Source organism: Hypanus sabinus, chromosome 16 (genome assembly GCF_030144855.1).
Source record: "Hypanus sabinus isolate sHypSab1 chromosome 16, sHypSab1.hap1, whole genome shotgun sequence".
Taxonomy (NCBI): domain Eukaryota; kingdom Metazoa; phylum Chordata; class Chondrichthyes; order Myliobatiformes; family Dasyatidae; genus Hypanus; species Hypanus sabinus.
Window position 1 is genome coordinate 72,820,541 of NC_082721.1, and position 21,733 is coordinate 72,842,273.

Genomic DNA, 21,733 nt, shown 5'->3' on the forward strand with positions numbered 1-21,733 from the left:
CAGTCAGAGATCAGGCAAGGGAAGAGGTGACTCACACAGATCGGTGAGTGCGTATTAAAAAGCAGGGCTTTGCGGGAGATTCAGCGTTTGAACAGTTCTAGAGTGGGGATTTGGGGCTTTTAGCTCTTTGAGGCTTCAGTGAAAGAAGGAAAAAAGGCTGCATGGAGATTATTTTCCATTTATTTATTGTTTCCTTCTTTGTAATTGCACAGCTGGAGCAGCAGGGATACCAGGCAGGATAGTGGGAAGGCAGGGAGACCTCCTGTGTCTGTGATGACTTCACTTGCAAATTTGCATGTGACTGCTGTTTCTAACACGCCATGTTAAGAAGCTCGAGCTGGAACCGAATGAACTCTGGATCATTTGGGAGGCTGAGTGGGTGGTAGATAGGACATAGAGATAGTTGCACCCAGAGTGCAGGAGACAGGAAACTGGGTGAAACGGGATTAAGATGCCAGTGCAGTGTACCCCTGTGGCCATCCCTGACAACAACATGTATACCAATTTGGATACCGTTGGGAAGGGGGATGACATAGCAGAGGAAAGTCACAGTGCTTGGGTCTCTGGCACTAAGTCTGGCTCTGTGGCTCCAGAAAGAGGGGGTGAAGAGGTGAACTGTGGATGATAGGGGACTCGTTCATTAGGGGAACAGAAAGGAGGTTCTGTGGACAAGAATGAGATCCCCACGTGGTATGTTGCCTCCCCGGTGCCAGGATCCTGGACATCTCGGATCAGGTCCTTAGTATTTTTAAGTGGGAGGGTGAGCAGCCACAGGTCGTGGTCCATATCGGTACCAATGACATGGGTAGGGAGAGGAATGAGGCTTGGCAGTGATTTTAGGGAGTTGGTGCTAAGTTAAAGGGCAGGACCTCTAGGGTTGTCATCTCAAGACTCCATGCCACGTGCTACTGAGGCCAAAAATAGGAAGCTCATACAGTTCAACACGTGGTTAAGGAGTTGATGTAGAAGGGAAGCTGTCAGACTTTTGGATCATTGGGCTCTCTTCCAGTGAAGGTGTGAACTGCACAGAAGAGACGGTTTGCATCTAAACTTGCGGACTAATATCCTAGCGAGAAAGTTTGCTAGAACTACACTGCATGAAGTTGGGGGGAGATTAAGCTTGAGTTGCAGGGGGATGGGAACCAGTGTACGAGAACAGATAGTGTTGATTTATGGGGACAGATGTTGTTAAGGCCTCAGACAAAATTGGGAATCAAAAGGTTGAGCACGGTGCAGCTAATGTTCTGAGCTGCGTATATTTCAATGCAAGTATTGTAGGAAAGGCCGATGAGCTCAGGGCATGGATCAATGCATGGAAGTATGATTTGTAGCCATTAGTGAGACCTGGTTGCAGGACTGGTAGCTCAATATCCTGATGTTTTGTTGTTTTAGACGTGACAGAGTGGGAGGGATTAAGGGGGAGGGGTGGCGTTACTAGTCAGGGAAAATCATGGCCGTGCTCAGACTGCAGAGCGCTCTAGTGGGGCTTTACGAGTTGAAATGAGGAATAAGAAATGTATGACCATGTTAACGGGACTACATTATAGACCACCTAACAGTACGTGGGATTTAGAAGTACAAATTTGTAGTAAGATCATAGACTGTTGCAAGAAACACAAGGTTGTGACAGCAGGTAATTTTATCTTTCCCCACATTGATCGGGACTCCCACACTGTAGATGGGATAGAATTTGTCGAATGTGTTCAGGAAAGTTTCCTTAATTAGTACATAGAAGTCCTAACAAAAGAATGTGCAATACTTGACCTAGTAGGGAGTGAGACAGGTTGATTGATGGAAATTTGTGCAGTTGAAGACTTTGCATCTAGAGATCATAATGCCATTAGTTTCAAGTTAATTATTGAAAAGGGCAGGCCGCACTTGGCTTTAGATTCTAAATTGGAGAAAGACCAATCTTGATGGCATCAGAAATGACTTGGCAAGTGTGGATTCGGACAGGCTGTCTTCTGGCAAAGGTGTACTTATTAAGTGGGAAGCCTTCAAAAGTGAAGTTTTGAGAGTAGCAAGATTGGATGTGACTGTCAGACTAAAAGATAACAAGTGCAGGGAACCTTGGTTTTCAAGAGATATTGAGCCCTGGTTAAGAAAAACAAAAAGAGGTACATAGCAGGTATAGGCAGGTAGGAACAACTGTGGTACTCATGGAGGATACAAGATGCATGAGAACACTTCTGAAAGAAATCAGGAGGGCTAAAAGAAGGCCTGAGGTTGCCCTAGCAGACAAGGAGAAGGAGAATCCTAAGGGATTCTACAGGTATGTTAAGAGCAAAAGGATTACAATGGACAATATTAGTCCTCTGAAAGGTAAGAATGGTAATCTATGCATGGAGCCAAATGAGATGGGGAGATCGAAAAAGGTTATTTCGCATCAGTATTCACTTGGGAGGTGGACACAGAGTCTATAGAAGTGAGGCAAAGCGGTAATGAGGTCACGGTCCCTATACACATTATAGAGGAGGTGCTGTTTGCTGTCTTTGGGCAAATTAGGCTGAATAAATCCCCAGGGCCTGACAAAGTGTTCCTTTCCACTCTGTCGGAGGCAAGTGCAGAAATTGCTGGGGCCCTAGCAGAAATACTTAAATCATTCTTAGCCGCAGAGGTTTACAGGATAGCTGATCTTGTTCTGCTGTTTAAGAAAGGCATAAAGTAAGAAATAAGCTGGTGAATCTGACATCAGTAGTGGAAAAGTATTTGATAAGTATTATAGGTGACTGGATATATCAGTATTTGAATAAGCATGGACTGATTAAGGATAGTCAGCAAGGCTTCACGTGTGGTAGGTCATGTCTAACTGATCTTATAGAGTTTATCGAGGAAGTTACCAGGAAAGTTGATGAAGGGAAGGCAGTTGATGTTGTGTGCATGGACTTTAGCAAGGCATTTGACAAGGTCTTGCACAGGAGGTTGGTCAAGAAGGTTCAGTTGCTTGGCATTCAGGTTTATTGACAGATGCTGCCTGGTCTGTTGAGTGTTTCCTGTATCTCCTGCTGTGGTTTGAGATTTCCAGCAGCTGCAGTTGTGAGCCATTGGAGACGGGATGAGTGAAGTATTTTGGGGTAAAGATTCAGTGATGCCTCATCCCAACACCAATAATCACCATCCATGATTTTAAGACCCTTGTGTGGACCAACTGGAAATAGTGCTCCACTGGTGCCTATACCTGCTTAGAGTGCCAGGTCTGGTTACTCTCTGTATGCTGGGAATGATCACTCACCTGACTGTCTGGTCTTTTGTGCACTGCTCCCCTGCTGACCGCAACTCCATGACACTCCAGTGGCTGGCACTGGGTGCGAAGGTGCACGGGATTTCGGAGGCGAGGATTCAGCTGGACATCTTATTGTTCGTGACTCCAGTGTCCTCTCGGTGCAGCTTGCTGCCGCCAAACAGCTGGGCTTCCACGCACCATCACCGGTGCCGGTCTCGGCCTCGCTCGGCTGGGGCATCTCCACGTACCACACTGCCTTGCTGCTCCCAGGTTTGCGTGGCACTGGCATCACGTACTCATCCTCTGGAATGGGATTGTACCAGATCGCCCCTTCCCCCACTCTGTCCCTCCTCACTTCACTCTGCCTTGCGGTGTGGGCGTCCTGCTCTGGGCTGGAGCTCCGTGCCAGGCTGGACACACACGTGGCACGATTAGTGCAGTCCATTCCACTGTCCGTACCGCAGGGAGGTGCAGGTGTGCCAAGACTCCTGGATGAACCAGAGGTGCAGTCCCTGTTACTCTGTTCTTCACCGATCGTACACATTGCCTGGTTATTCTCTCCATTTGTGGCAGTCGCTGCCGTGTCTGTGACCTCAGGATCTGAAGGGGGCAAAACAAAGTTTATCAGGAACCTGCTCAAAGAGTTGGAGAACTTCACTGAAAGGACAGAGAAAGATTCACCCATCAGGTTAGTCCCTTAACTTTTCATGCTGTCCCATCACACATGCCCAGGGCTGGAACCTGAGTGAAGTTCCCTCAACACCAAGTCATAACACACTTCCAATGTACCAGTTAAACACTGAATGAAGCTCTCTGTCCCATCATACAACTTTAGGGTTGGACACTGAGTGATGCTCCCTCTATGCTTTTCCATCACACACTCCTACAATTGGACACCTAGTGAAGCTCCTTCCACATATTCCCATCACATTATCCCAAGTGTGGACATTGAGTGAAGTTCTCTCACTGCTATTCTGTCACTAACTCCCAGGGTGTGGGAGAGATGCTGAGAGAAGTTCCCTCTACACTGACCCATCACACATTCCCAAGGAACGGGTTAGACAGCGAGTGCTCCCTCTTAAGCATACCATCACACACTCCCAGGGTTAGACTGAATGAGGCACCCACTACACTGCCCTGTCTATGGACATTGAGAGAGGCCTCCCTCTACACTGTCCATCATACACTGCCAGGGCGGGGAGAGTACAGAGCTGCCAAAGTTGCTGAGTCAGTATTACTATCCAAGGAATCATCTTATTATTCTCAGCAGAATGGAAGTTCAGAAGGCCTTTTTCCAAAGTCATCTACAGCAGGCGCTGCACCAACTTTTGAAACTACAAACTGCGCCTTCAGTAACAAATCTCACTGTTGCCCAGGTCAGACTTCCTTGATTCAGGGTCCACTGTGGAGGTCTGTGGACACCTTACACTATTGAGCCTCTCCATTTTTAAACAGCATCCCCTCCTCTCCTCTCTGTATCTGTCTGTCTCTCTCTACCCACCCCCACACACACAGATACCACTGACTTTGCCTCTTCCTTCTCACTCACCCTACCTCTCACAGTCTTCTCAGTTCCTGAACCCTTTCAGATAGTTTACACCACCACCCACCCCACCACAATTCTCCCTGCCTTCTGACCTTATCTTGCCTGCCCTTCGACCCCCTCCTTCTCTGGACCCGTCAGCTCCTGCTCCCAGCCTGCCACTTGTTCTCGGTTTCTAGTTCCCTTAGGAGCCTCATTACGGCCTTTGGGGATCTCCGTGGGCTAGTAATGAAGGATGCTAGTCTAGACCACCACCACAGAGGCCTACAGTTCCTCAGTGGCTGCAGTGAACCCAGGTCTCAGCCCACTAACCTGTGTCTGTGCAGTCAGACCTCAAAGGAAGGCAGCAACTTGAATGAGAGGAGAGGCTCTGAGTGGACAAGTGTGGAACTTACAACCTTCCCAGTGCAAAGAGTCCCAGCGGTGATCACATTCAGCCATCTCGCATAAACGAGGCCATTTGATCAGTACAGCAATCCACTCAGTCCCATTGCCCCACTCAATCTTTATTTCCCTTAGATGCCAATCTAATTTCCTAAAATAATCAAATATCTCTGATTCAACATTCTTGAAGACAGTGGACTGGCCATTACCACTCTTCGTGTGCAAAAATTCTTTCGCGTATTCCTCGAAATCTCCATTTTGTTCCTTCTCCTCCTTGTAGCATAGGCTGAAGGGAACTAATTTTCTCTGGTCACCTTTCCTCAACCTGTTATAATCTCACTTATATCCATCAAATCTTCTCAACTTTCTTTGCTTCAAGGAGAATAATTTTGTGACTAAATATGCTCCTGTGGTATTAGAAACCAGACAACATACCAGACAAGGAACTGAAGACCTTTGCTTCTGGAGCAAACAGGTCCGTAGCTGATTATACCAAAATAGCTACAATATTAGCATCCACCCAACAATGTGGAAAATTGCTTAGGTGGATCCTATTGACAGAAGGCAGGAGAAATCCATCCTGACTAATCCCTTCTCATACTCATCAACAAAGTGGAGAAAGGTGTGGCCAACAGCTCTGAAGGGCACATGAGCTGGAAACGTACTCTCTGAGGCCCAGCTTAAACTTTGCCAGGATCACTTGGTAAAGAAGAACACCACCTTTGTCCAAAGAGCTGAAGTCCGGACGTGAGGGTGACTGCCCTCAACTGAGTGTGTCATTGGGGAGCCCTGGCAAAACTAATCTACGAGCAAAGGGAAAACACTCCAGTTGGTGTGGTTGCTGAGCATGTTGAGGTAAGTGACTCATTTCCCGACAGCCTAACACTATAGCAGAGTGTGGCAGAATCTTTTCCAAGTGCAGCACCAACAGCTTCAACATTACCTGGGACAATTATTCTGTATATCCAAGTTCTTGGGCAAGAGGAAAGTATGTGGTTAATGACAAAACTCTTAGGAACATGTTGTATAGATGGGTCTTGGGACACAAGTTCATAGTTCCCTAAGAGCGGCAACACAAGTAGATAGGGTAGTACTTGCCTTCATTGTTGGTGGTTTGAGTATAAAAGTTAAGAAGATACAATTTTTTCTTTAAAATATTGCATGTAGTTCTGGTTGCCACACTACAGGAAGGATATGGGGGCTTTGGAGAGGGTGCAGAAGAGATTGACCGGGACGCTGGTTATTTTATTACAGATATGGCGCAGAACAGGTCCCCCTGGCTTAACGAGCTGCACTGCCCAGCAACTCACCTACTTAACACTGCCTAATCACAGGACAATTTACAATGGCCAATTAACCCACCAACCAGTTCATCTTTGGAGGGAAGCAGAGCACTCAAGGGATTAACTCCAGGAAACTGGACAAACTTGAATGGTTTTCTCTGGAGCGTCGCAGGTTGAGAGGCGACCTGATGGAAATACTGCGTGTAAAATTATCAGAGGCAGAGATTGTGTCCTGTTGCGAGTAAAAATGTCAAATTCTAGAAGGCATAGCTTTAAGGTGAGAAGGGGGCAGTTTAAAGAAGATCTATGAAGCAAGTTGTACACAGAGAGTGGTTATGGGAGATGGTAGAAGGAAGAAAAATGGCAATAAAGGTTGAGAAGCAATTAGACAAACTACTGACTGCCTACTTCCGCTGACTCCCACCAACACTTTGTTACTCAAGATACAAGAACAGGCAGGGTTCAGAGGGATATGGATCTTGTCCAGGCTGATGGGGTTGGTTTAGACTGGTGTCGTGGCTACTCCTGCACTGTACTGTTCTCTGTTCTGTCGCTACACCCGCGTAAGTGCTGTCCCATTCCTCCTAACGTGCAGGAAAGCAAATAAACATGCGACTGAGAAATGTGGTTTTAAACAGATTCTCCAAATACCAACTGGGGCAAACACCACATTGGAGATACGGTATGCCTGAGGGGTCTCAGTGCCACTAGCACAACAGAAAGAAATGAAGAAAATGTGTAAGGGTCGTGTGAGGGGGAAGATGAAGGGAGAGAAGAAGGAATAGGTCATGTCCTACAGGTTGAGTGCAACAGCCTGTGAAGTGTAAATACAAGTGTGCAAGAGAACGCATGACGTGAGTGAGAGTAAGAGAGCTTGCTACAGATGAGTATGTAAGAGCATTACACACCAGTGAGAGCATGCATACAAGCATGAGAGTGCACAAGAGTTGATGCGTATGCGGGCGGAGTGTGCGAGGGATGTGGGCGGCTGCTGGAGCACAAGGAGGTGGCACAGACCCAGCCCTGTGCACATTCTCACCTGCACTCTCCTGCAGAGCATGACCTGGGACTATCGGAGCTACGCCAGCTGGGCAGACTGCTTCACGCGGCTTGAACTCACATACCTCGTGGGAGAGGGTAAGGAAAAGATCGACTTACGAAGCAGCAGCCTGCCAGATTTTTAATCAAATCAGTCTGCGAGCAGGATAAACACAGTTTTGTATCCATTAGCAACACTGCCTCAGAAACATCACTGCCTAGACCCGTTGGCATTCCCAGAGGAGTGGGCCGACCTCGCAGGCCGCAGCAGGGTTAGGAGGAAGACAAGGCACAGTGAGACTATGTGGCAGTTTTAAATACCAACACTAGCAGGCCAAGCGACAGTGTTGGAAATGTTTGGGAGGAGCTGGGAAGGGGGCTGGAAGCCAGAGGTTGCTGAACCTTTGGAATTACCCATTGCCGAGAACATTCCAGAGAGATGGATAGAAGTGTAACTCTGGATAGATTTCAAAGGTTCAAAGTACATTTATTCTCAAACTATGTATGCAGTGTACAACCCTAGATTCATCCTCTATTAGAGAGTCACAGAACAAAGAAATACTGTGGAACTCTTTAAAAGAAAACACCAAAACACCCATTGAGTGAAAGAAAAACTTAACGAAGGTTTAAATAAATAATATTGATAAATTAAACTAAAAAGTTAAAAAGTTTAAAAAATGAGCAATTAACAGACAGAATATTAAACATCAAACCACAGGGTCCCCAAACATGGTCCAGGAGTGACAGTCAGTTCAGTTTAGTGCTGTGTCAATGACAGCAGGTCCCAGTTCCGCATCAAAGCGCCTCGATCAAATCGCACGAAAACAGCAGCCAGAAACACATAGAACATGATAAGCAAGTCTGTGGGGCGCATTCAGCACTGAGGACATTAAGCCGCAAACCGCGGTGTCCCGGAAAGAATCCGACAGCCACAAGCCGCGCCCTCCAGCAGCAGGCAGAGGGAGACTAGTCAAACGCGGGCAGGCGGTGCAGAACACCCACTCGTCTCCTGCTCAATCTTGCTCGGCGTTTTAATCGGCGGGGAGCAAGGAAGCCAATCACGGGTTCCGCCATTAGGAAACGACGGCTGCACACCCCGCTCGGATTCCCCAGAAGACAGCAAAGCTGCCGGATCACTCAGTTGGCCGGAAAATATGCCATCAAAATTGAAAGTACGGGCTGCAATCAACTGCAGTTGAGAAGGAGAAACATTTTTACAGGAAGTAGTAGTTTCGTGATCTGTCAGCAGAACGTCACCGTCGGTCACTGGAAAGAGGGGACCTGGAGTTTCATGCAGTAGGGTGCTGCTGAGGCAGAAGGTCTTATTGAATGGTGGAGTAAGCACGAGAAGTTGAACAGTCCACCCAACTCTGTTAAGGAGATGTGAAGGAGGAGGAGGGAGTAAATCTACACAGTGCTGGTTAAGACCAGCGTGGTGATCAACTGCAGGCACGATTGGTACAGAGGGCAGCCCCAGCACATGCTCTACCCCTCTGGATAGGTTAGTGTTCCAATCATCTCCTCAATCACAGCGGCAGAGGCCATTTGGCCCATCATTCAAAAATAAAATCACAGTTGATCACTGTACCTCTATTCCACCTTCACTCCGTCCACCCCGCGTCACCTTCTGCATCATGAAGTCCGTCCGTCTCCTTCTGACAAACTCTGGGCACCTGCCCAACCTGTTCACCTATCGATTGGAAGCTCCCCCAGCCCAGGGACCTTGCTCGACCCACCTTGGATTTCCGGCTGCCTAGCCCATAATTTCTGAGACATATAGTTGCCAGCTCTGAGATGCCCTCAAAGTCTCCCTCCTCCCCACCCACCAAGCCAGGTCACAGTGCTCAGTCCATAGTGGACTTGGGAGGGGAACGTGTGTACATTTTTAAGTGTCTTTGGGTTGTGACTGGAGACCTGGGTTTGTTCTTCTTGCCATGCTCTCTGCTGGACTGCAGCCTGCGTGTCGGGTGGGGCGTGCAGCGGGTAGTACCACAGAATCAGAGACTCATTGTACAGAAATTTGTCCTTCAGTCCATCGCATCCTTTCTGACCCCATAACCATCTCTGCTAATCCCACCTTCTCCATAGCTTTCTTGCCGTTTATCCAAGCAACACACACAAAATGCTGGAGGAACTTTGCAGACCAGGCAGCATCTATGGAAAAGATACTGCCTGACCTGCTGAATTCCCCCAGCATTTTGTGTGTGTTGCTTGGATTTCCAGCATCTGCAGATTTTCTCTTGCTAAGAGTTATCTAGATGCCTTTGTCTCTACCTCCATCACCCACTCAGCCACTGTATTCCACACCCCAATTGCCCTCTGGGCGATAAAAGCTCTTCCTCAGATCTCTGTCCTGAACCGACAAACCCTTGTTTAAATGCTGCCGCCTCACATCCCTGGAGACCCTGGTTTGACACTCCGGTGCGGTCTGTGTGGAGTTTCTAGCAACCAAGTGAGTTTTCTCCCACATCACAAAGATGTACAGCTTAGTGGGGTGTGAGGGATGCCCACAGAAGGGGAGCAACCTCTGGCGAAGAGGGCTTGATGTGTCCATTTCTGGGCAGCTCCTTCACTTTTGGCCCCCGCTCAGCTTCAAGTAACCGTGACAGCGGCCACACCCCAGTACACTGCTCTGACAGCTGGACTAAATCAGGGTAGCCGGCGGCCTCATATCGAGGGACATGCCTGTCCCAGCACGCAAAGTGAGCACTGGCGGACGAGATCCACAGAGAGACCCAATGGCCAGGCAGGCTGTACTGCGACGCGCTGTGGCGAGTGGAGAGCACGTCAAGGCACAGAAGGCATCATGGTCGTCCGCTGCGACCCAGGAGAACCCCGGCGTGGGATGCTTGTTCGTACCACTGGACTTAGTCTTCTGAAAGTGGAACCTCCCCAGAGCAAAGGGTCCCCCCCTTGAAAAACTCCCGCCCAGTTTCTATCATTGTTGGACACGTGGACAATCACCCCACAGGTTAGTAAGTTAATTAGTCACTGCAGATGACCCTAGTGTGCGGGTGAGTGGTAATGACAATGCTGTTAGACGTGGTGTGAGAGCAAATAACTTGCAGGCACCCAGGGAAAAAAGGAGAGATAAGAAATGGGATTTTGGGGGGGGGGGTTGTTTCCTCTGAGCTGACCTGTATCCAATGGGCTGAATGGCCTCCTTTCTCATTACAGGATTCAGATTGACAGGTTGGGTGAGGGTGGGGGCGTGCTGGACCAGCTGGCAACACGATTCACATCTGTAAGGGGGTGGGGGGGAGCTCTTCTTCCCCGTGAGGTGGTTCGTGGTGCCGGGAGCTATGAGCAAGCCAGCTGCAGCCTACCACACGGAACAACAGGCCCCTTGCCTCTAGTAGTTCCTTGAAACTTGGCTCCTTGTTTTCCCCGGGATTTGCCGCCTGCTGCACAAAGGAGGGTCTGTGGCGAGATCCCCAGCTCCCGCTTGGAACTGAAAGCACCATTCACACGTCCGAGGCAGGAGAACAAGGCCAGTTTCAGAACGCCCGCAGCGGAAGTTTAATCAAAAGTGGAAGCGCGAGTTCAGGCTTAAAATTAGATCGCTGGAAATAAGCAGCCTGTTTATGTGGGAGGCAGGCTCAGGTTAACATCGGCAGAGCACAGCACACGGGGCAGGGCCGTCTGACAGTCCTGCAGAGTAAAGTGGGCTGCACTGTGTTCCAGCAGAGGGTGGGGAGGGAGCGATACCCCGGGCGGGGGACCGACCTCTTTCTCAGCTCGGCTCTCTCCCCACCCCACCCCCCCTCTCTCTCTGGTCGCCTCCCCAGGGCACCAGCCTGCAAGACAAATTGCTGCTAATTTGTTGATAATCAGGGAGATCGCCTCAGAAAAGCTAAACTGCCCGATGCTGCGATAAGGCCGAGGTCAGCTCGGGACCGATGAATCGCGGGCTTTCAGAGGGGTTCACGGGGGGGGGGGGGCTTTAAGGGGCACGTGATGGCGGAGATTGTCCCCTAGGGAGGGGAGAGGGGAAGAAAAGAATGAGGGAAGGGAGGGTGAGGACTGGGAAAGAAAGAAAGGGGGAGGGAATGAATACGTGAGCGATAAAAGGAAGCAAGGGGGTATGAAGGCAATGGAAGTGAGTGGGCAAAGGGAACACGGGGTGAAGGGTGAGGGATGTTGGGGAAGCTATCTGGGTGGACCAGGATGAACAAGGCAAGGCCAAACCATGGGTTGTGCAGAAATCTGGGCGAATGTGCATGGTGGGGTGGTAACTGTGCTGGACACCTAGTGGTCTGAAGCCATGGAGGGGTGTTGGAGTTTGAGACATGAATGGGCCAGATTCCACTGTAGGTGAGAGGGGCAGACTTCTTCAGCCTCTGATTTCAGGTCTCTCCATCTCAGCCTTTCCAGCGCCATGTCCTTCCCCTTCCTCCAATTAAAGGCCCCTCACATCTGCTGTTGTCACACAACCCTTCCCAACCCCGAGTGCGCCGAAACTCCCCCTTCGCCAGAGTCCTCCTCCGCACTGAGATAGAATTCTGCTTTGTGCGCTCCCTGGCTCCATCCACCTGGCCCAGGTGCCTGCTCTCGTCCCCTGGCAGAGCCCAGCATTGCTGCTGCGCCACACTGCGTAACGCTTCCATCGGCTTCTGTTAACTGAATAAACTATTCCCACAGCATCTTAGTCACTTATCAGGAATTCACAGTGAACTATCAACAAGAACTTCCTGTGCATAATGTCTTCAACAGTTCCAATTATAACTCAGCTGCTGAAACGTAGCATGTCAAGGATACTTTCAGCTTGTAGATTATACGATTACAGAATGCCTGACCGTATATGGAAAATGAGCAAGTGCAGTCACTTTCCCACCACCCCGGGCACGGGCAAGCCCGTTAAATCCAGCCCGCTAATCCCCTTCGAATGGTTCCACTCCCTCTGAGCATCAGCCATGTTTCCCTCCGCTCACTCTTGCCCTCTTGCCTTCCAGGACCACTCCAAGGAGACTCCAAGTGCCCCAGAGTTGGATCCGTGGAGCCATTTGAAAGAAATCTTGCCCCCCACCCCCAACCCTCAGAATAATACAGGACATGAACAGGCCCTTCGGCCCACAGTGGATCAGTAGCACATTGCAATATTTGGGAAGGGTTGGGGTAGAAGGGAAGGGTAGCGGGAAGGTTGAAGGATGGGTGCTGAGAAGGTAAAGGAGGAAGGGACTGAGTGATAGGGCATGATAGTATAGGAGGGGGTCTGAGTGTGGAAAAGTGACAAGGGGCAGGTTCAAGGAGGTTCAAGATGAGCACCAGTCTGGGGTGAGAAATGCCTAGGGGAGGGTGAAGACGGAAGAGAAAGGTCCAAGATCAGTGAGACCCTGCTTGGCAGAGGAACTGTGCATACAAACTAACGTCCACAGTAGGAGGACTTGCTGAGGGCCGCCATGGTCTTCCGGAATGGCGCAAATCCAGAGGGGCTGCCTGCTGTCTGCACAGAGTAAGTCGTCACTAGAGTCCCCTCAACGCCCTCCTGCCAGTGGTCAGAGAGCTGCCCCAGTTCCCCGAATCACAGACTGGATTCCATCCAACCAGAGCACAACAGAGAAAGACAGGGAGTAGCATCAAACACCTTACGTGGACCTTACAGAAGCCTTTTACTTTATGTATCGAGAGCGGTTGTGGAGAACCCTTGTCAAGCGTAGCTGCTGTCAGAAGACTGGCTCCACCCCATCTCTGCCACACTGTGATACAACGCTGACCCCATCCCAGCACAGATAGGGGTCGCCCAAGGCTGTGTCATGGCCCCGGCTACTTGCAAATGCCATAGCCACACTCCCTCCTCTCTTGCCCTGCCAAACGAGCATCTCACTGGAGTGGAGATGCACTACAGGACAAGTGGGCAACTGTTCAACCTGCACTTAATATTACCGAAGTGTCCGTATTTTGAAGACAACAAGAACAGGAAGCAAGAAATATTCAGCAGGTCAGACAGCACCTGTGCCGAGAGAAACAGTGTTCCCAGCAATTTCCATTTTTCTATCAAATTCCAGACTTAGATTTATTCATTTTGTGCCACTTTCTGGCTCTAAGGCTGGGTGGATGCTTGAGGACTTTAAAAGTCATTCCTAACCTTTCCTCATCAGTCACTCCAACTTTGCCCTCTCAGCAACTCCAACACTCCAAACACAATCCCTTCCTGAGGTCTTTCTTTCCATTGGGGCATCGCCAGTTCTTTGTGTTGGGATGATAAGAATCACCTCCCACTATCCGGCTGCACCAGCCAAGCCCAGTGTTTACTCTTTACACCAGCCCTGCTTCACCTCCCTGTCCACGTCACCGGCAATCCCTTGCGCACTTCTCTCTGACTGCATCCCTGATCTTCAGGCCCACTTTTCTCCGAGTATACAAATTCTGCTATACCCCCTTCCGCAGTTGTTGGGGACTGTCACAACTTCATTGCCCTCGAAACATCCTTCATAAATTGTGCATGGAGTGCATTGCTGGGATGGTGGAAGAGGCAGATAAATTAGGGACAGTTAGGACAATCTAAGATAGGCACATGGATGAAAGAAAAATGGAGGGCCACGGGGGAAGGAAGGGTTAGTTTCATCACCGAGAATGCTGTTTCTGGCCTTCTGCATTCCACTATTGTTCCACAGACCTTGGTGAACGAATCCCTACAGCTCAGTGCAGGTACACCACTGTAAAACTAGCTGTTGGATTTTCTAACCAACAGACTCCAGACAGTCAGAACGAACAACTGCTGCTCCCTCCCCATGGTAACGCCCAGGGCTGTGTGCTGAGCCTCCTGCTGTACACTCTGCTCACACGCGACTGCACAGCCAAACACCCGAGCAGTCACTTTGTCAAGTTCGCTGATGATGTGGCAGTGGTGGGGCTCGTCAGCAACAGCGATAAGAGGGCCTACGGAGAGGAGGTGGAAGAGCCTGGGGCCCGGTGCCAGGCAAATAACCTGTCCCTCAGTGTCAACAATATAGTTACCAGCTTCCAGAGAACTTGCACCACTCACATGTCCCCTTTTACATCAGTGGCACAGCAGTGGAAACAAGCTGTTTCAAACTCCTGGGAGAGCTCATCACACAGGACCTCTCATGGTCCCAAAACACATCCCACACAGTCAAGAAAGCTCACCAACACCTCCACTTTCCAAGAAGGTTGAGGTAACTTGGACTTTGTAGAGCCATACACATATCATTCTACAAATGTGCCGTAGAGAGCGTCCTGACAAGCTGCATCACAGTTTGGTATGAAAACCACACTGCAGCTGACAGGAAGGCTCTACAATGCCGAGTCAAAACTGCTCAATGCATCATTGGCACCAGCCTAACTGCCATCAGGGATATATGTACACACACAAAAATGGCCAGAAACTTTATGAAGGATCCCACACACCCTGCTCATGGACTGCCCTCAGGGAGGAGGCTATGTAAAAACAGTTACTTTCCCCAAGAAGTAAGACTGATCAACATCTCCACCATTATTTTATTATTTCCATTCAATCAGCTAACGTACAACCTCGGGTCACTTTATGGGCACACAATCTATGTATATAAGTTATATTATGTATTTATATTTATTATTGTGTTTTTTATCTTCTGCGTTTGTTCTGTGCTGCATCGGATCCGGAGTAACAATTATTTTGTTCTGTTTACACTTGTGTACAGGAATTGACATTAAACAAGCTTGATATTAACACGTACAGTAGGCAAAATATTGTGGGCTGAAGGGTCTGTATGTTCTTTAATTTCATACACCACTTCTCGTGGCACCTTTTCTCCCCCCATTATACAGCCTTTAATGACAACTGCTCCGCCACAACCTGGATCAACACGTCGACACTGTGCGGAGGCTTGTGTGCGTCAAGGACTCAGGGCCGCCCATGTTGGAACGGCTGTGGATGGGATGCCAGACGAAGGTCGACCCAACCCCGGCTCCCGAACGGACAGATTCGCGTCTGCCCCTCCCGGGCCACTCTTCCATTAGAAGTGTGAATGACATACGTAACAACAACAATGGCAACTGTTGAGTAATCAAAACCATGGATCACTCTCAGTCACTCCAGCCGCTTGGGAACAAACACACATCCAAGCTAACAGCTGTATTTAGGGCAACACTCAACTTGCACATATTATATTATGCATATATTATCCAAAAATTACCTTATTTGTACATGAATCCATCCCACCAGCCTCCTACAAAAAGTAGTAGATACGGTCCAGTCCATCATGGGTAAAGCCCTCCCCACCACTGGGCAGGAAGCAGCATCCATCAGCAAGGACCCCCACCACCCAGGCCACGATGTCTTCTCAGGAAGGAGGTACAGGAGTGTCTGGACCCACATTACCAGGTTCAGGAAAAGTTATTACCCTTCAACCATCAGGCTCCTGAACCAGAGGGGATAACTTCACTTGCCCCGTCACTGAACTGAACCAATGGATTCACTCTCAGGGACTCTGTCTGTCTGTCCGTTTGTTTGTTTGTTTGTTTATCTATCTATCTATCTATCTATCTATCTATCTATCTATCTATCTATCTATTTATTTATTTATTTATTGCTACTTTTTCCCCGTTTCCTTTTGTGTTTTGCACTGTTTATTGCTTTATTTGCTGGTTGGTTGTTGACTGTCCGGTTGGGCGTGGTCTTTCATCGATTCTGTTCTGTTTCTTTTATTTACTGTGATTGCTCACAAGAAAACGAGTCACCAGACTGCATGCGGTGACATATACTTTGATAATAAACTTACTTTGAACTTCCCCACATGGAGGGCCAGCGCAGCAGCTTCCCTCTCAATGCCTTCGGACCGGGGTCTGTATGTCCATCGCCCATACCGCCAGGGCTGCTGCTCACGTCGGGTTCGCACACTACACCAGCGACCGCAAATCCAGTCTCCAGACCACAGCCGGATGTTGGCAGGTCACGGCTGGACACTAGCAGGTCACACACGCACGCACACACACACACACTGAAGACTTTCTTCCCTCATGAGGTCTGGAGGTCACTGGCCACCCTGACCCGACTGTACTGTTTCGGCACCAAGGAACACCTTTGGGCTCAATGGGAAAGACGTTCAGCTGCTGGAAGCACTGGCACTCTGTTTCCCAGCCACAAACATTAGCAGGATATTCAACTCGGGGGTGGGGGGGGGGGGATCTCAGTGCTGCTTCTCTGATATCTTATGTCATCCCCGGTGGGTTACAAATTATCTCAGTGTCAGGCTGGAGCCTTGGCCAAATTCCACTGCCCCACTGCCTCCACAGGCTGAACCTGTGCGGACAGGACCAAATCTGTGGTGTGCTGGGCTTCATGATTCAGCCAATTCCTCACTGGGCCATTGGCGAAACTTATAACTACTTCCTTAACTTGTGCACAGGAGTTCATATACCATTGTGTTAATGGAAAACACAGCAGTGGCAATTAATGTGATCCAGATCACAGGCTGGAAGGAATTAAATGATTCCTTTCATCCGAAAATGAGAGTGGAAACTGGCTTGATTGCTGAGTTCAGCCTAGGGAGTCAACTTCTGCACAAGACCTGTGTGTTAGAGGTCCCCGGCTCTGAGACTGGGGGGGTGGGGGGTGAGGCCACAGGGGGCTCATTTTCATTCCAGTACAGGGTAGGCTGACTGCTAACACTGGGGCTGGTGGCCAATCATTTAGCTTCCTATCCCAATTTCCAGCCTAACATGTCGGTCCACGGGCTCCTCTTCTTCCACAATGAGGCCACTCTCAGGGTGGAGGAGCAACACCTCCAACCTGATGGCATGAACATGGATTTCTCCTCCCAGTACTTCCCCCACCTCACTCTCCCTTACCTGTTTTTCTGTTCCCCACTCCTGTCTCCTACCTCTTCTCACTTGCCTATCACCTCGCCTGGTGTCCCTCCTTCTTCCCTTTCTCCTGTGGTCCACTCTCCTCTCCTATCAGATTCCTTCCTATCCAGCCCTTTACCATTCCCACCCGCCTGGCTTCACATACGACCTTCTATCTACTCGTCCTTCCCTTCTCCCACCTTTTTATTCTGGCATCTTCCCCCTCCCTTTCCAGTCCTGATGCAACGTTGACTGTTTATTCATTTCCATGGATGCTACCTGACCTGCCGAGTTCCTCCAGTACTTAATGTGTGCAACACTGTGAAAGTTAGGCTTGCCAGCAATCTACAGCGGTCCAGCTCCATCTGAGGGCAGGGCGGCTACACACACTCAGCCCAGCGTGGACGCAGATACCTGGACAGTTCTCGGCAAAGCCACGGTTGTCTTCATTGGCGAGCTCTCCCTGCTCCCAGCCCATATTATAAACCACCTCCTGCACTTTGGGGCTCCATGAACAAACTGTTCAGCTTCCAGCGTTCCGGGGAGGAGGGAACGGAGCCTTCTCCATCGGGACACCAGTAACAAACCAAAGCCAGTGGGTAAACCAGTGCCTGTCCCGGCCAGAACAGAGGACTCACTCCTCGACAAATGACACTGATACTCCGGCAGGTCCCAGACTAGGAAGCTGTGAGTTCCACTGTTTTGGAAACCCTCACTGTAACGTACCTTGGTTGCAACTGTTGCCTCCACCTATAACCTCCCAACCTCAGTCACTATCTCCCTTCTCTCCTCGTTATGTGCTCATCACCCTTCCTAACCTGCATCCCCCTCTCCTTCCAGCTCTAGACCCATCCCTCTCACCTGTTTATACTGGCTATCTCCCCTCTGCCCTCAATCCAGCTGAAGGGTCTTCAGCTCAAATGTTGACGGTCAATTTCCCCGCATGGACAATGTTTGCCTCGCTGACCTCCTCCGGCTCCTTTGGTGTCTCAAGACATGAGTGAGCCTCGGCTTTGTTTGGCCCATGATTGCATGCAGAACTGCAGAGAGTTGAGAACACAGCTCAGCACATCGTGGAAACCAGCCTCCTTCCTATGGAGCCTGTTTATACTTCTCAGTAAAGCAGCCAGCAAAATCAAAAACCTCACCCAGCCCAGACATTCCCTCTTCTCCCCTCTGCCACTGGCCTGAAACCAAGCACCAAGGACAGCTTCTACTCCGCTGTTGTAAGACTATTACATGGTTCTGTAGTATGATTGTACAATTACAATCTACCTCATTACGACTGCAGACCTTATTGTTAACCTGCATTTATTCTGTAGTTGTTACACTTCATTCTGCATTCTTTTATTTATTTTTAAACCTCATTCCACCTCAATGTGCTGAGTAATGATCACATCTGGAGACACGATTTTCATTGTATCTCGGTATATGTGACAATAATAATTCAATTCCAATACCAACTCGCATACTCTAAACTATGGAAGTAGAGCTGGCAGCCTGGGCACTGTGGTTTTCTCCAGAGACAGATGGACTCCAGAACATCTGACACTCAAGGACAATACATTCCTGTCCTAAATCTACTCCCCCGAATCTTGAAGTCATGCCCTCTAGTTCTAGTCTCACCTACCAGAGGAAAGAACTTAACTGGCTCCATCTTATCTATCCTTTTCCTAATTTTATATGTTTCTATAAGATCTCCACTCATTCTTCTGAATTCCAGTGAGTACAGTCACAGGTGACTCAACCTCTCCTCATAGTCTATCCCTCTCATCTCTGAAATCAACCTCTTCTGCACTGCCTCCAAAGCCAGTATATCCTTCCTCAAGTACGGAGACCAGAACTGCAAGCAGTACTCCAGATGCAACCTCACCAATACCCTGTACAGTTCCAGCATAACCTCCCTGCTCCTAAATTCAATCCCTCTTGCAACGAAGGACAACATCCCTTTTGCCTTCTTGATAGCCTGCTGCACCTGCAAACCAACCTTTTGCAATTCATGCACAGGCACTCCCAAGTCCTTCTGCACAACAGCATGCTGCAATCTTTTACCATTTAAATAATAATCTGCTCTTCTATTTTTCCTTCCAAAGTGGATAACCTCGCATCTACCAACATTGCACTCCATCTGCCAGACCCTTGCCCACTCACTTAACCTATCTATATTTCTCTGTAGACTCTCCATATCTTCTGCACAATTTGCTTTTCCAATCAATTTAGTGTCAACAGCAAACTTAGACACACTACACCCTGTCTCCTCTTCCAGGATATCATAAACAGTTGCAGGCCCAGTACACCACTTATTGCCAACCAGAGTAACACCCATGTATCCCAACCCCCGCTTTCTATCAGTTAACCGATTCTCTATCCATGCTAATACATCACCCCAACTCTATGCATCTTTATCATATGGATAAATCTTTTATGTGGCAACTTATTGAACCCCTTCTGTTAAAATCCAAGTAAATAACATCTATCTGTTCTGCTTTATCCATTCATTCTGGAAAAAAGACACTCTGAGAATTTCCACTCATTAAGCAGAAAGACATTAAAAATCCCCACTCCTTCAGAGGAAAGACACTGTGAGAATCCCCACTCATTCATGTGAGACAGACTGAGAATCCCCACTGATTTAGGTTAAAGACACTGTGAGAAACCCAATTTGTTCCAGAGAAAGACACTGTGAGAATCCCCACTCAGTCAGGTGAAAGACACTGTGAGAATTCCCACTCTTCCAGAGAAAGACACTGAAAATTCCCTCTCGTTCTGGAAAAAGACACTGTGAGAATCCCCACTTATTCTGGAGAAAGACACTGTGGGACTCCACACTCAGTCAGATGAAAGAGACTGTGAGAATCCAAACCCATTTAGCTGAAGTACCGAGAATTCCCACTCATTCTGGATAAAGACACTCTGAGAGTCCCCACTTATTTAGGAGAAAGACATTCATTTAGGTGAAAGGCACTGTGAGAATCCCCACTCATTTAGATGGAAGACACTGAGAATTCCCACTCATTCAGGGGAAAGACACTGTGAGCATTGCCACTGATTCAGGTGAAAGGCACCATGAGGTTTCCCACTCATTGGGGTGAAAGATATTGTGAGAATCCCCACTGATTTAGGTTACAGGCACTGTGAGAATCTCCACTCATTCAGATGAAAGGCACCGTGAGGAATCCTACTGATCCTCATTCTACTTGGGCCAGCAAGATGCCAACACTCCGGTCCGCCACAGATCCGATTCCTGTGCAGATCCCTGTCAAATCCCGAGGCTTTTCTCAGTCTTTGAATCATCTCCAAAAACTTACTCACCAATTATCAATGCAACAACAAGGCAGCAGTCAATTGTGTTTGCAGTCTTTAAACTGGTGCAGCCTTAGAAGAACTTGCCCCAGTGCACCAGGAAGCACCATCCCTGAATAAGGGGTGGAATGATTAGGAATGAGATGTGGAGAAATTCAAGTGGTAGTGAATAGTGGGAATTCACTGCATCAATAGGTCATTGTGTTCATTAAAAGCAAACCTAATGATGTCTGGGCATTAAGAGAATCATGGGACATGTGCTGGAGAATGGCTGAGATGGAAGAACAGCCAGGAGCTTGATAAATGCCAAAGCACATCTCAGGGGCCAGGCTGCTGACTCCTGCTCCTAATTCTAATGTTCTTGTGCAGATAAGGTACGTGTTATGTAACCTAGCAGAGGATGGAGTTGCATCCAGTTGCCTTCAGTCAGGAAGTCCCATTGTACAATTACAAGAGTCAAGGACAAACACAAATTTCCTTTTCGTTTCAACTCCACCAAAACGAAATCAACGTCCGCCAAGAACAATTTTCTACCATTGGTAGATGACAGGTCTCCCAATCGACCACCGAGATTGACCCATGTTAACTAGACCTTGGTCTAGGATTTGGAACACCCTCAACCTCTCCCAGATTATTCACTTGTCCTCCCCTTCCCTCTTCTCCTTCCCTCCACAAAATGGTGTCTCAAGTCAAAAACCTTTATTGGGAAGCTTTCCTTTGATTTGTTAAGACACATAATATAACAGCAGAGAGATTCTGGTAGAATTGTACACAGCACTAGATGGACCATAGGCTTGGCACTTCAGAAAGTGCTAATCACCAATTATAGGAAGTACTTGATCGGACCAGAGAGGGCACAGATAAGATTCACTAGAGTATAGTCAGGAGAGAATGGAAAGGCTGGGCAAGTTACCTTATGGAGTCTGAGGGACGTTTATCTGTATTACAGTAAAATGATGAAGACAAAACAGAAAGCACCAATTTTCCTCAGCAGAAATGGTTAAAAACCAGGGGTGGGAGGTGCAGAGAATTCAAGTAATTGGTGGAAGGATTATGAGAGGGAATATTTTCTTACTCAGAGTAGTGGAGTCTAGAACTCACAACCTGGGAGTGTGGGAGAGCCAGAAGCCTCAACGTACTTAAACAGCGCCTGGGCTGTGACCTTCAGGGCTA

The 21,733-nt window shown here is 48.6% G+C and overlaps 1 protein-coding gene across 1 annotated transcript in view; it reads right to left on the reverse strand.

Annotated features, from left to right (window-relative positions):
• The window catches only part of LOC132406444 (rho GTPase-activating protein SYDE1-like), a 68,597-nt gene that overhangs the window by 36,203 nt on the left and 10,661 nt on the right, over positions 1 to 21,733 (reverse strand). The window contains 1 exon segment of the mRNA XM_059992110.1: positions 3,233 to 3,823. Within this exon segment, the coding sequence (XP_059848093.1) occupies positions 3,233 to 3,823 (591 nt within the window).